A 13,614-nucleotide genomic window follows, 5' to 3' on the forward strand; every position below is an offset into this window, starting at 1 on the left:
TCTGCATGAAGCTGGGAAGAAAGTGCAGTTAGAAAGACAAGATTTAAACATTCAAAAACATAGAGTGCAGCACAAATCAAAGGCTCCTGGTGGGGGCAGAAGTCACACAGAGTTCAGTGACTATCAATGGGATAAAACAAGAACCAACAATTTGTTGCTGGGGCTTTATTGTCTCCAAGTATACAATATCAATAAATAAGAGCTCAGCATATCTTCATATATAACACAACAATAAGAATTAATACTACAACTTGGGCTCAAAATAAGGAATCATGAAACTTTTTAGGCTAATGCTGTTAGGGGTAAGGTAAGCTACAGGAGAGAGAAGCCATCTAATCCAAAAAGAAAATTGCATTTATTTTTATTACAAACTACTCCTCCCATGCGCACACACACTTTGTGAATTCAAGCTTCTGGAAGATGCTGCATTGACAGCACTGGAAAATTAATTCCACTTTGTTCATAGAACGAAACACACTGCATTGTAGTTTCCTCTTCATCTCAAACCTTTAGAGAGGTGCAATGGGAGCTCAGTCTTCATGCGCTGCCCGTTTTAGCAGTGGGTTCACGAGTCACTCTCTCCAATCAGACTGCCAACACACAGCCAGTTTTGGTACAAAATCCATCCACCAGGCCTGCCAGCTCATTTCATAAAGCTTACTAAATAGCCAACAGGTGATAAGAGCAGTGCATTCAGCATTCCATAACTAATCCAGAATACTATCTGATTACTCTTCCTTCTTTAGAATGTACTTCAGCTCAAGTGAAGCCTTATGTTAAATGTCTGAGTATAGTTCCACTAACTTTAGGAATAAAGCCATTTTGCTGGCTCTCTTTCCCTTGGAAACTGTTACTTAGAAATCTCCATACTTCTATGAAAAAGATACTTCCTGAAATTAATTTTCTGCGTTGATTGGATATGTTGAAACAATGCTTCTTTTTATTTTCTTAATGGCACCGTTTAGAAAACAAAACCATGTACTTATTCCAAAAGAACTCACAACTCAGCTTAAACAGCATAGCAATACCTCAGAAGAAAAAAAAATCTTACAAACACCCCTAGAACTCAGGAGATCTGACTTAGGAAATCCTTTATTTCCTAATACATATGAATCTCCATCCCCCACTCAGAAGGCAATGCACAAGATGTCTCTTGGATGCACACATTTTACCTGGCAGTTTTAACTCTTCTAGTTCAATCACTGAACGTTTACTACCAAAGTGTTGATTAAGCAGCTTTTGTAGGTCTTCAGGGACGCCTGGTTTTGGAGATGATTTTGCAAGAATATCAGAAATTTTCTTCTATTAACAAAAGCAAAAAAAAAAAAAAAAAGGAGATGTAAGGCATTTTCAATATGTTGTTCACTATTTGACAAGCTAACGACAGTCTGTAAGAGTATATTTCTTCATAATCTCAGTGCTAACGTCCTTATAATTGGGCAAATCTACCATTGCTTTCACTGGAGCTGTGTCTAAAAAGGGATGTAAATTAGACACTTCGAAATTGCAAATGAAGCCAGGATTTAAATTTTTTTGGGGGGAAAAAAAGCAGCCGCCATTATGCAAATGAAGCACAGAAAATTTAAATCCTGGCTTCATTTGCAATTTCGAAGTGTCTAATTTACATCCCTTTTTTGAGAAAAGGGATGTAGGCTAGACATAGCTTGGCGTGAAAATTACAGATTGGGTCTACAGCCTGTGAAGATGCACTGTGAAGTAAAAACCAAATCATTTTTACTGTGTACCTCTGTTGTGCATTACTGGCACACTAAAATATTCTCAAAGATTGTACTGGGGAAGGAGGTGGGGTTTTTTCGATGTATTACTTTAGCAGTGATACAAAGCCTCACAAACATATCACAAATCTTACAATAACAGGTGTTTTTTTCTCTTAAAACTCCAGCTACAGGACTCAAGAGATTACTAAACAATTTTAGCTCTCATTACATTAAAAAGATTGCATAGAACAGCTTGGAAACATGACTAGAGAATACCCTAACCACTCAAAACCCCAAAAGCTACAAAAAAAAACCCTCCTCAACTTTTATTTGAAATGTTATTCTTTTTAAATTGATCATGATTGGTGGGGAAGGAGCTAGTGCATGATTTTTGAATGAGTGGGGTTGGCAATAATGTACTAGAAATATCAAGACGAAGTGGGTCTTTGCCCACAAAAGCTTATGCTCCTATACATCTGTTAGTCTATAAGGTACTACAGGACTCCTTGTTGCTTTTGCAGATCCAGACTAACATGGCTACCCCTCTGATACTTGATAGAAATATCAAGAATACCAGGTCTCCATTTATATATTTTTTTGCTGCAGGATATTGGCAAGATCTTCTAGGACAGGAGATAGCTCGTGGGACTGAAACCTAAAGTACAGTTTTCAGTCTCCAACTGGGTGATGGGAGCAGGGATTCTGGGTTGTATACCATAAGGACATTTGAGCAGTTGAAATTTCAACTGCAGAACTATATATAACACTTTGAGACCCACATTTTCATACATCATCAAGGAGAATGGCAAACATTTTAAAAATTCTGAGCAGTCCACCTTTAACAAGCAGTCAAGAAAATGGCATTTTTTAAAGGAAGACTACATTTAGGGCTTCATCTTAATCCCACTTCGTAGTTATAATTTCACTTTCTAATTTCATTAAACCAAAGACAAAGAAAGAGAACCTGGGTTCCTCTTTATTAAAATGATTTTACTACTTTTTAAAAACAGGAGATTTTCAAGCAGAGAAAGCATCTTGGCATGACAGAGGATATTACAATATGGACAATCCTAACAGCCAGACTGTGAACTCTTTATTCGCGTCAGTGACACGTTACTCGCTTGAATGATCCCAGCTAACTGCTCACCCATGGGACTAAAGGGATCATAACCTGGCCCTAAGAAAGCTCTTGAAACCACAGATATCAAGTTCTTTGCCCAGTCCCAAAGCACTTAGGCCTTGATCCAGAACCTTTTGAAAGCACTGGGAGCTTTTGTAACAGATTTTGGCGCAAACCCTTGCAGTGTTCTCAGTGAACAGCAGTAATTAAAGTTCCATCCTGATTTGGTAAAATTTTCCTGCTGTGTAATGACTGCAAGCTGGGCCACATTTTGGAGATGTTTTATAGGGAGCAGTTATCTAGCAGATAATAACCCAAGATCAACAAGACTCTTTCTGCAGAGTACCACAGGATAATTGCCATTTCACTGGCTCATTACGTCATTCACTGACTCACTCAATCCCTTCTGGAAAATTATGGTTCTCTTGAGGAAGATGCTGATGTTAACAAGAAATTCCATAACAGTCAATGCAAGGACACCTGATCACACTCTTTTTCTTCAAGGAGAGCTGGGGGAAAATGTTCTTCACACAGGAAGTTTTATTATTTTTCTTCCAATTCATTCCAGATGCTTAAGGAGCAAAGGATTTTATGTATTTAATTATTTATAAAAGAGAGACTCGTTAGTTTGGGACCTTTAGGTTAGTATGATAAATTTCTTCATGATGATTACTTGACAGGTTATGTGTGCAGACTTTAGTGGCATATTACCACAGAAATAAAAAGTCTAATTAAGCCTCTAATGTTTGCATGAAAACTGGAGGTTTATGATAGGTCTAGTCACTCACTCATTTTCATCCTGGGATGTATTTGTTTTGGCTGCAGCAAAAGTGACATGGTTATTACTGCCGGTGTTGCCTTTAGGGCAAAATCCTCCCATCCCCTGAGGTGTGTGCAAGGTCTAAGATGAAACCAAAACCCTGTGCATCTACTCTGTGAGATAGCTAAGCATTTTAGTCTGTACAGAAAGACAACAAACTTTGTGTTGTATCATCTCCACCAGGACTGTGGAGGGTGCCTGTGGGCGCACACACAGGTCATGGACAGAAAATCAGTACATAACAAGGCCCCCCAATATATCTGCTCTGGGGAGAAAGGGGACCAAAGCACTTTTGCCCATGAAATGCAGTAATGGATTGCCTGGCTGCAATTCCATCTCCCCCAAATGCTCTTGCAATACCTACATTAAGCTCTTTCAGTCAACTTTGAACACAAGCTGTGGCTGGCTAGGTAGATGTGAAGCAGGTATTTGAGTGGAGTTGAGAGAGGTTTCTCTTCTAAGACAGAGCTGATTTTCTCTTTCATAAAACTGGATGCAACGTTGAGTTTCCAGTAAACTACACACAGGGAAACCAGTTTCTAAAACCATTTAAAAGACATCACTGTCATTGTGCTGTCCTGAAACTGGCATGTTTTACTAAAGCAACTGTACCCATCCAGCCCCCAAACATTGTTTGTGTTGAACTTTATGGCAGGAGCAGGAGAGACTTTACAGTACCTTCCTTCTCCTCTTCACCTTCGCAGTGCTTTCTTCTTTTTCCTCAGGCCGAGTCAGAAAACATTCTGCAGGCTGCAAAGCACATGTTGTAAAAAGAGATACATCATCAGAGATATATTACCCGGAAACACCACAGAGCATGATGGTGGGTGGGGGCAGAAGTTGCGTACTGAAATTTAGATTCTGGCAGAGAGAGGAGAAAAATTTATACAAGTCTGGGATAAAACTCTGCTCTATTACAGTGGTGTAAACATGAAATAACTTCTGGAACTACTTCATATACGCAATATGGTAACAGAGAACAGAATAAAAGCACAGAAACCTGAAACATGAGAATCACAGGCACACTTTTATCACCCAGTTTACAGCAGATTTAATACAATAAAAAATCAGATGGGAAATGCGAACAGAGCTTTCAGAAATTAAATACTTTTAATCTCTATTATTGTCTGAGATACTCATTCTAACTTTGCCAAACAGGCCTTTGTAATAAATGGGTACAACCAAACAACCAGCAGGTGAACCATACTGGACAGCCACGAGAGAATAATCAGAAATAATGATTTTTCTCTATTTCTGATTTCCGTTCTTTTATGTTTAAAATGTAACATTTTTCAAGAGACGTTTTCAAATTTTGCTCTGTGCTGTTCCTCATTTTATATCATGAAGACTAATTTTTAGCTCATGAAATGTCTCTTTGGTTCATTTTTCCCCCACTCATGTGTATTTAGGATGATTTGTTTATGAGCACTCAATTTGTAAAGGTGGCAACTAGTGATCTCTCATGTCCAGAGGTCACAGGAAAATTAAATACAGTGGCAGCTCTTGTGCTGTCAGTGGTACATATACAACAATTTGAGACCTGTAGGTGTAGCTGGTAGCTGGAGTATTATTAAAGGGGCTTAGTCCCACTAGCTCCTAAAACCTACCACTGTGAATATGATTAATACAGTTGGCATGTGTTACATTACTAAATTAAAGTCAAACCATCTTCCTAACTCTGCCTGAGATTATAAACGGAGCCAGCAAGGGGAAATCTTTCTGTTGTCCATTTCTTACCTCTTTTATCTCAATCCTACAGGTCACACCATTTCAGCTCCATTGTCTGTGCTGTTATCACTAGGGATATAATCCCGTTTAATCAGCTAACCAGATACATTTATAATTTAACCAGTTAACCCCTTAAATAGGGCTGGTGGGGGGCTGCTCCAATCCAGCCAGGCTGGAGTGCCCCGTCCATGGTGTGCTGCTCCGGCGGGGACAGGCCTGCCATGGACAGGGGCTACTCTGACCGGACTAAAGCATCTCCATCCCACAGCAGACCCTGCTGGGCTGCAGCAGCCTCCTGCCTGTGGCAGGTGGGGGACGGCTTCTGCCCCCGCCAGTTAACTGCACTGGTAAACATCGCCTGGTAAGGGTGGTGTTTACCAGTTAACCAATTAACTAGTCACACCCTATAGTCATCACTGCTATGAGAGGGACAAGACAGGTGAGGTAATAACTTTTATTAAACCAAGGTCTGTTGATGGAAGCTCTGTGTAGTTCAAAAGCTTGTACCTTCCATCAACAGAAGTTTGTCCAACAACACATATTACCTCATCTACTTTGTGTCTCATCTCCTGGGACCAACAGGACTACAACAATTCTGCAAACAATTATTGCTACAGCTTACTTCTATTGTGGTAGCATCTCCAGGATCAGGAGACCATTGTGCTAGATGCTGCACAAATATAATGCCCTGGCAATGTCTCTCTCCCCCTGGGTGCAAGTCTTTCTCTTCTTGTCTAGACACCCAAATAAACCCTACCCACAAGACTGATTCTATCTTGCTGGCCCAAACCAGTTTCATTAGTATCTTGTTTTTTTCTACCCTTCCAGATATATATGTCATAGCTCAGGGCAAGTCGACCTGCATTTTCCCCCTTTCCAGCCTCCTCAGAGTCACCTCTCTTGGGCGAAGACTCCAGACTCCCTTCCTTCTGACTTGGGTTCTTCCAGGCTTCACAGCTCTAGTCCATACTGTGAATTCCCCAATAATTCAGACCGACTAAGGAGCCCTGCTTTGCCTTCTCCTCAAAGGAGACAAGCAGCAGAGGTAGAAGGTACCACACAGTTCTTCATAGCAAGTACATTTTTTATTCTTAAAATAGTCTTATTGAAAGCATTACAGAAAATACATACGATAGAAGAGCCTACACATATGCTACCTCAGCTACACATATGATCACCTCAGCTCCCGTAGGGTTCTGTTAGGTGTCAGTCCTTCAAAACACACACCAGATTTTTTTGTCTGTGGTAACAAGTTCAAAACACCTTTTGCTCAGAACAAGACCACACAAGAATCTGAGAGTCACTGCTTTACACACTTCTGACCTTTGATATTGGGACTCTGAGAACATTTAATCAGAAGATAAGGAGAGTCTCCTTGAGACCTAGCTTCAAAAGGTTGGATCTGAAGGTGGGAATTTGCATTCTCCTCTTCCCCAGTATTTCCTATGAAACCCATTCAGCTAAAAATTCATTCTTGTTTGGCCCACTGTTTAAAAGAGTCCTTTGAAGATCTCGTAATACTTCCCAGCGTTTATATTAAGTCATGTCTCTCCTTTTAGCAATATTACATACAATTCCACATAAACATTTGCATTTTTAATACAGGTTGAATCTCTCTTAACAGGGACTCTCTGTTCTAGCAACATCCCTGGTCCAGCAAGACCATGGATGTCCCAGGACCAGAGAGTCCCGATGGAGAGCTGGGAGCTCTGTAGCAGGACTAGATCTTAGTAGCAGGACTGCTGCTTAGTGGTTGCGGTGTGCAGGGGTGGGAGGCAGCAGAGCCACCCAGCAGCACAACCAGGAGCCCAGCAGCCTTGCTTCCACCCAGCAGCTCAACTGTCCAGTGGGACTAGGAGGCAGCATGGCTGTCCTGTGGGGCCAGGAGCCTGACCGTGGGGCTGCCTGGTAGAGGGGCCAGGAACCTGGGAGTGGGGCTGCCTCCTGCAGCTCTGCCTGGTAAGGCTGGGAGGCAGCAGAGCTACCGACTGAGGCTGAAGCCCAAGCAGGGCTGTTGCCTGGTGGTGCAGCTGAGCCCAGCAAGGGGGCTGCCTTGCAGGGCCAGAAGCCCAGCAGTTGGGCTGTGCGGGCTGGCAGTGGGGCTGTCATGATGGGGCCAGGAGCCCTGTGTGCGGAGGGGCTGGTGGCAGGGGGACGCCAGCTGGGCGGTTGACAGCAAGGCCATGGCTGGGGGGGGGGCAGTGACAGGGAGCCCTGAAATGACCTTCCCTGGTCCCACAAAATCACTCATCAGGGACCGGTCAGGTCCCAAGGGTGCCACACCAAGGAGGTCCAACCTGCATAATGAACTCCCAAAATACTTAAGCAATTCAGTAAGGTTTGTACAGGATATTGCAGGAATGGCCATATTTGTCCCCATGTGGACTAGAGCTTCTCTCCATTCCTAGTCTCCATGTGCGCAGACCATGATTTTCCACTGGACCTAGCCTAGACACATTGGCTATTTTGTTCCACTAAGAAGCACAAGACTCCTTTGGGCCTGGGGAGCTGATGAGCCCAGGAAAACTTATTCAGACACAACTCCACACCATATATTACTGAAATATTCAGATAAATCTAATTACAGTGAATGACTGTAAACTTATGTAAACTTTTGTTGCTGGTTGGTATCTTCAGTAGCTTCAGCATCTTATCTACACGAATCTTCAGACCCTTGTATTGTTTCTCCTACTCTTGCTCATTCTGCAGCTTTTTGTAAATCGCCACTAAAAATAATTATTTGCATTTTTTCCTTCTGAAATGTACTGCGTAGACTACCCACTGATTTTGACCTGGCTCCATGAGCTCTGTATGTTTTTGTGCTATTTTTATATGGAAATTTTAAAAATGCAGAAAAACAGGAAATTTGTGTTGAGACCTTTGATTTATGAACTAAAATGCCATGAATTCCATGTTTGTTAATCATAGACAGAACATAAAATGTTTCCTGTGTTATGTTTCTTATGCAACATCTCTTCACATGTCGCCAAGTTACTGAAAACCCAAAATGTAAACTGAAAACATTCTTGTGTCTGAAAGAGAAAGAGTGAAAGTTTGCATTCCAATTAGTCCATCCACTGAATTTGGGAGTTACTGACAAAATAAACATTTAAAATGGAGACAAACTGTTCTTTTCATTGTGGGTCTGCTGACAGTCTGTGAATTAAACAAACTATCAAAATAGTCTGTAGACTGAAAATATAGATGTTAATAATTCCATTCATATCTCTCCTGACTGGTTCTAGATACCAAGTCCACAGTAAAATAGTTTTTGGAATGGATTAGACAGGAGTGAAATGAATTAAATCTGCAATATAATACGAAGCAGAAATGGAGGTTTCAGGTGAAATGCAAACATTTAGATTACAGGCACCTCTGTAAACATACCTGATTAGTGAACTTTCCTGCAACAAAAGATATTGTAATGAATTTGTGGCTTCATGACACCACACTTCATTGCCCCATGGAGCGTTATAGCTGCTATAGAGCTAAAACTCAGAGCCCTTCTTGGTCCAAAATCCAGGCTTTTAATCCTTAAACTAAAGATCTCTGTGAGCACCACATCATGAGTCACAGTTAAGCAGACTAATTCTATCCAGTAGGAGGCAGTGCTACACCAGCTTATTCTTTTGCGAGGACATTTATTTTATTTTAAATGTTAAGCTGTAGTTAGTGGTGAACTCTCTTTATCTGAGGTTCAAGACGGACAATTGTAGCATAAGCCTCCCCCACATTATTCTGCCAAAGGTCCCTTGTCATGACCAGGCGGTAGATAAATGTTCACTCTCCATGGCCCATTCATTCCCTGATGCCTCTGCACCAAAAAAGGTGGCAATAAATGCTAATGGTATTGCTGACACATGTCCATCACATGCTGGAACAATACCACAAACTTATTTCACCTACGCCACTGAATAGCCATCCTACAATTAGAACATTTGATTACTACTAATGACCTGGGTCAAATAGAAAACTGATGACCTAAAGCAGAAAGATTCTTATCTCATCCCTTAATACCCACCCAGTTCACTCCCATGTTTGTTACCTTGAAGGCAACCCTACAAGGAGACCTTTTAAACTCCATAGTGGGTTAAGGATGACTCTTCTTTCTGCCTACTTCTCAGCTTAGACAGTGAGCTTGCTGCATCTTTTATTAAGTGTATCCTGTGAGGTGCTGAGCATCCTCAATTCCTGCTGATTTCAGTGGGAGTTGAACGTGTGCAACATTTTGAAAAATTGGGTTCTAAAAACGTCCATTACTTGGGACTCAATCATTCCTCACTAAAGTCTAATGGTCTTTTCAATGAGGGCAGGTTCAGGTTGTCTCTCTGGATGCTGTAAATGATAAACTATAAGAATCCTCAGGCAATGTCAACATGAAAAGATTGGCACATCACTTATCCCTACACACACCACTGCACAGTCACCTGACATAAGCCTTGGGAAAGAGATGGGCTATGCTCCCCATTGCATCTGTATAAAATGAGACTAAAGTTATGACTGAACTCTCTTAAGATTAGCACCTAATCATTTCCAAATAATTCAGGCAACACTGCAGTACGAAGCAAGACTTCTGGACAGCAAGTGGAGAAATGCACCATTAATTTAGGGTGGAAAGCCTGATTTCACGATGCATTACTGTCTTTGTGATCAATACATTCACAAATCTTACCAACCTGCTTTCTTTTCTTCAGTGAAGCGGGGTTAGAGTCTAAATCATGCTGCACTGGTTTACTTGTATCGGTTGATTTTTCCATTTCTTCATCAGCAGACGGATCTGAGAAAAAATACAGTTTTTTAAATCCACCTGTTAACTTTCCATTAGAAAAAAAACAACAATAATAGTGACAATGGTTTCTACTAAGAGGGGAGAGGGCTGTCACTATAACATCAGACCCAATTTATTTACATGAAACAACTTCAGCAGCAAGTAGCATAGTTCCAAAATACAAGATATTGAAGATTACTTCCATACTCACTCTTAATATTTTCAATCCTCTGCTCTATAAGGCAAGCTATTTTCCTAGCTTTGTGGAATTCAGTGACTAACCTGACACATGCAGTATTTTTAGTAGCAATTTACAATCCATCCAAGAAATCTCAACAAAAATGGTTCAGCAAAATGACCAAAAATATTCATTCAGTTTTACAAGTTTGGTTACATTGCTCAAATTTATTTCAAGACAAGTAAAAGCTGACCTTGATCCCTGACCCAAGATTTATTATATTCAGTTGTGAACCAATCCTAGATCAGCAAACCAGCGGCAACTCTACTGACAGAATGAAATCATTTTTAAACCATAGAATTGCTGGGAAAACATCCCTTTTTTGCTTGATTTCATGGCATGTCTCTTGGAAGAAGTCAGCTACTTTTCCTCCTGCCCCCACTCTCCCAAAAAGACACAAGACTTGCAGTTTGAGAAAAAAAATACCTCAGGCCAAAAATCCAAACTGCTTTATTAATTACCTATAACAGCAAGAATGTGAAACTTAATAAAATTTTGTTCTATAAAGCTATATCTATTCAATACTAAGTGTAGAATTTTAGGCAATGCAACCCTTATTAGTGACGATTAAGCAATGGCACCATTCCCACTCTTAGAACAAAATGACTAGAAAGCAAAAAACGCTGATGTTTTGAGAAATATAATATGGGCCAAGGAACATTCTTAATTTTTTTAAGGTAGGCACAGGGAACAGAGGCCATTCAAAGACATAACATTAGCCTCTCACTGAAAGGAGATGCCAAGTTAACCCATGAAAGCAGTTTAGATGCTTTTATTCAACAATAAAACTTTCTATTGTAGAACAAATTACTATTGATAATTACTCTTCTGCTAAAAGCTGGAATCCACCTCCTCCTATCAATTTTAATTATTAAAAGTGACTAATTCAATTTCTGTATGAAATAATTTGTAAAATGGTATTTTTCTGCTCTTAATTCATACTGACAGTAGTTGAAATCACCTGAATTCTGTGCTCAGCAGTAGCCTGGTCTAAACAGTTTGCTATTGATTTCAAATGTGAACAATATGATACTGTAAGCCTCAAACTATAGAAGACATACCCATTCATTGTTATGCAACATCTGTGTGACCAGCAACAGTAAGTACTTACAGGCTCCAAAAGCTAATAGAGAGAGACAAAAGAGAGGGCGAATGACCTCTCTTTTGGTACTTACTAACTCACTTTGATTTATTTATTTATTGAAAAATGAAGCATCAGAATGAAAAAGTCTGTTTAGTTTTTACTCCTGCAGAGATGCACCAACACACATTAAAATTTTCTAATGGAAGTTTGGAGATTTTTATGAACTGTTTTTTACACATCAACACAATAATTTGGAAAACACATGGGAAAATCCTAGTATAACATAATGGCTATCAATGATTTTATATATTTATCCCTGGAGAATATTACATTCTAAGTTCCATGCCTTCTCATATTCTGGAGAATCTGAACAACAGTAAGTATCCTATAACTGGACTTTGACAGCTGCTGAGTATAAAGTTTGGAAGCTTGATAGCTAGTAATGGAAGAAAAAAAATCAGCAAACACTCTGTAACAGATTGGATATCCTCTGCCAATCTATTGGATATAGATGGGTGTATAGCAAACTGTAATCACTATAGAACTTTTTGGCATCACGCCCCCTTTTTGATTTTTAAGAAACCCTCACGCCTCCGCCCGCCCCGGGGCTGAAAAACAGAAAAACAAAAATAGCAGCAAAACTTGGGGGAGGTGGGACTGGATTGCCTCGTGCCCCCCGCCCCCGGAATTTCTTCATGCCCCCCCCCAGGGGAAAACGCCCTCCAGTTTGGGAACCCATGCTTTAGAAGGTACCCTGGGTACCACTCTAGAAGGAGGATGGGGATTGAAAAGGAAATGTGTTTTCTCTGTCACAGAAGTAACGGCCCCCTAACCTAGAGGGACCTATTAACAAGCTAATGAACTGTACTCACACCAGAATTGTGGGCCACGAAAGACTAGGCATTCATTTGTCACCTCTGAAAGACCATGGGAGATGTGGAAATCCTCAGAAGAAATTGAACAAAACCATATCCTAATATTGCAGATCTAGAATGGTGGTGAAAATAAGGTTGCCAGATGGTTTCAACAAAAATACCGGACACACTTGACATTACATCACAATCTACATTACATCTTATTTAGAAAATAATGGACATTTCTATTTTCTCATTTTGATTTTCTCAATTTGTTTCCTGAACAGAAAGCTCAAATACTGGACTGTCTGGTTCAAAACCGGACACCTGGCAACTCTAGGTGAAAAATATCCCTGGCTCTAAGTACTGAGTCAAAGGCCAAAGAGGTGTTAAGCTAAACACTTTATTATGAGGAGGAACTATGTACAGAAAATGAAGTAACAAAAGTTTCTACTTTTCTGCATAGGTGCAGCCTGCAACTGCCTTGTTCTGGGTGTCTGTTTCTGGCCCAACAGAAAGGGTGGCATAGGAAATCTAAGGGAGAGTTTGCAGGAAGTGTGGCAAGCCGGAAGCCCCACATGGGGCCAGAAGCAGCAGCCCCACGCAGCACTGCCACTTCCAGCCCTGCATGGGGGCCACCCACGGCCGCCATGGATGGGGAGGCTACTCCCCGAGTACCAGTTAACTGTTACCCGGTAAGCATCACTTATTAAGGGTAAACAGTTACCCTAGTTGCTACAGTATCTTCAAGTGTTTGCTTCTGGGAACTTGGGCAAGCAGCTCATTATACATAGGTGATCACGTCTTCCCAAGGTGAACATGTCAATTTCAATTTTATCCCATAGAATTGTGAGCTGTTTATGTGCTACCTTTGGTTCTTCCTGGGGATGTCAACATGTAGTCCACTACACGATTAACTGATAAGCCTTGGCATATTAATCAATCTTATCGACTACACGCACTCCCTCTGCCCCCGCTGCCTTTGTATCAGATGCAGCGGGGGGGGGGGGGGGGAAGAGGGTAGAGGGAGCCGCTGCCCATGAGGAGCTGGCTTTAAGCAAGCTCCCCACTCCCACCAGATCCGCCTGCCTGCTCCCAACCTTGTGCTGCTGCCTCTGATAGAGAGGCAGCAGCATAGAGGGTGAGGGGGGCAACCTGGAGCCAATACACGTGGGGAGTAGTCTTTAGCTCTCTGCATGTGCCGGCTCTACGGACCTGCCAGCCCCCCTCCTCACTGCCTCCTACAGAGGCAGCAAGGGGAGACAGGCTGGAGCTGGTGCTGGA

At 41.3% G+C, this 13,614-nt stretch overlaps 1 protein-coding gene across 8 annotated transcripts in view; it reads right to left on the reverse strand.

Annotated features, from left to right (window-relative positions):
- The window catches only part of CMSS1 (cms1 ribosomal small subunit homolog), a 356,232-nt gene that overhangs the window by 15,745 nt on the left and 326,873 nt on the right, over window positions 1-13,614 (reverse strand). For all 8 annotated transcript variants that reach the window (XM_089775796.1, XM_075915302.2, XM_089775797.1 and 5 more), the window contains 3 exons: window positions 10,063-10,163; window positions 4,337-4,408; window positions 1,173-1,302 (listed from right to left, as the gene is read on the reverse strand). In XM_089775796.1, the coding sequence (XP_089631922.1) occupies window positions 1,173-1,302; window positions 4,337-4,408; window positions 10,063-10,143 (283 nt within the window). In that variant the 5' untranslated portion in view covers window positions 10,144-10,163. The remainder of the gene's footprint in view (window positions 1-1,172; window positions 1,303-4,336; window positions 4,409-10,062; window positions 10,164-13,614) is intronic.

The sequence above is a fragment of the Pelodiscus sinensis genome, chromosome 1, assembly GCF_052426305.1.
Source record: "Pelodiscus sinensis isolate ZL-2025 chromosome 1, ASM5242630v1, whole genome shotgun sequence".
NCBI lineage: Eukaryota > Metazoa > Chordata > Testudines > Trionychidae > Pelodiscus > Pelodiscus sinensis.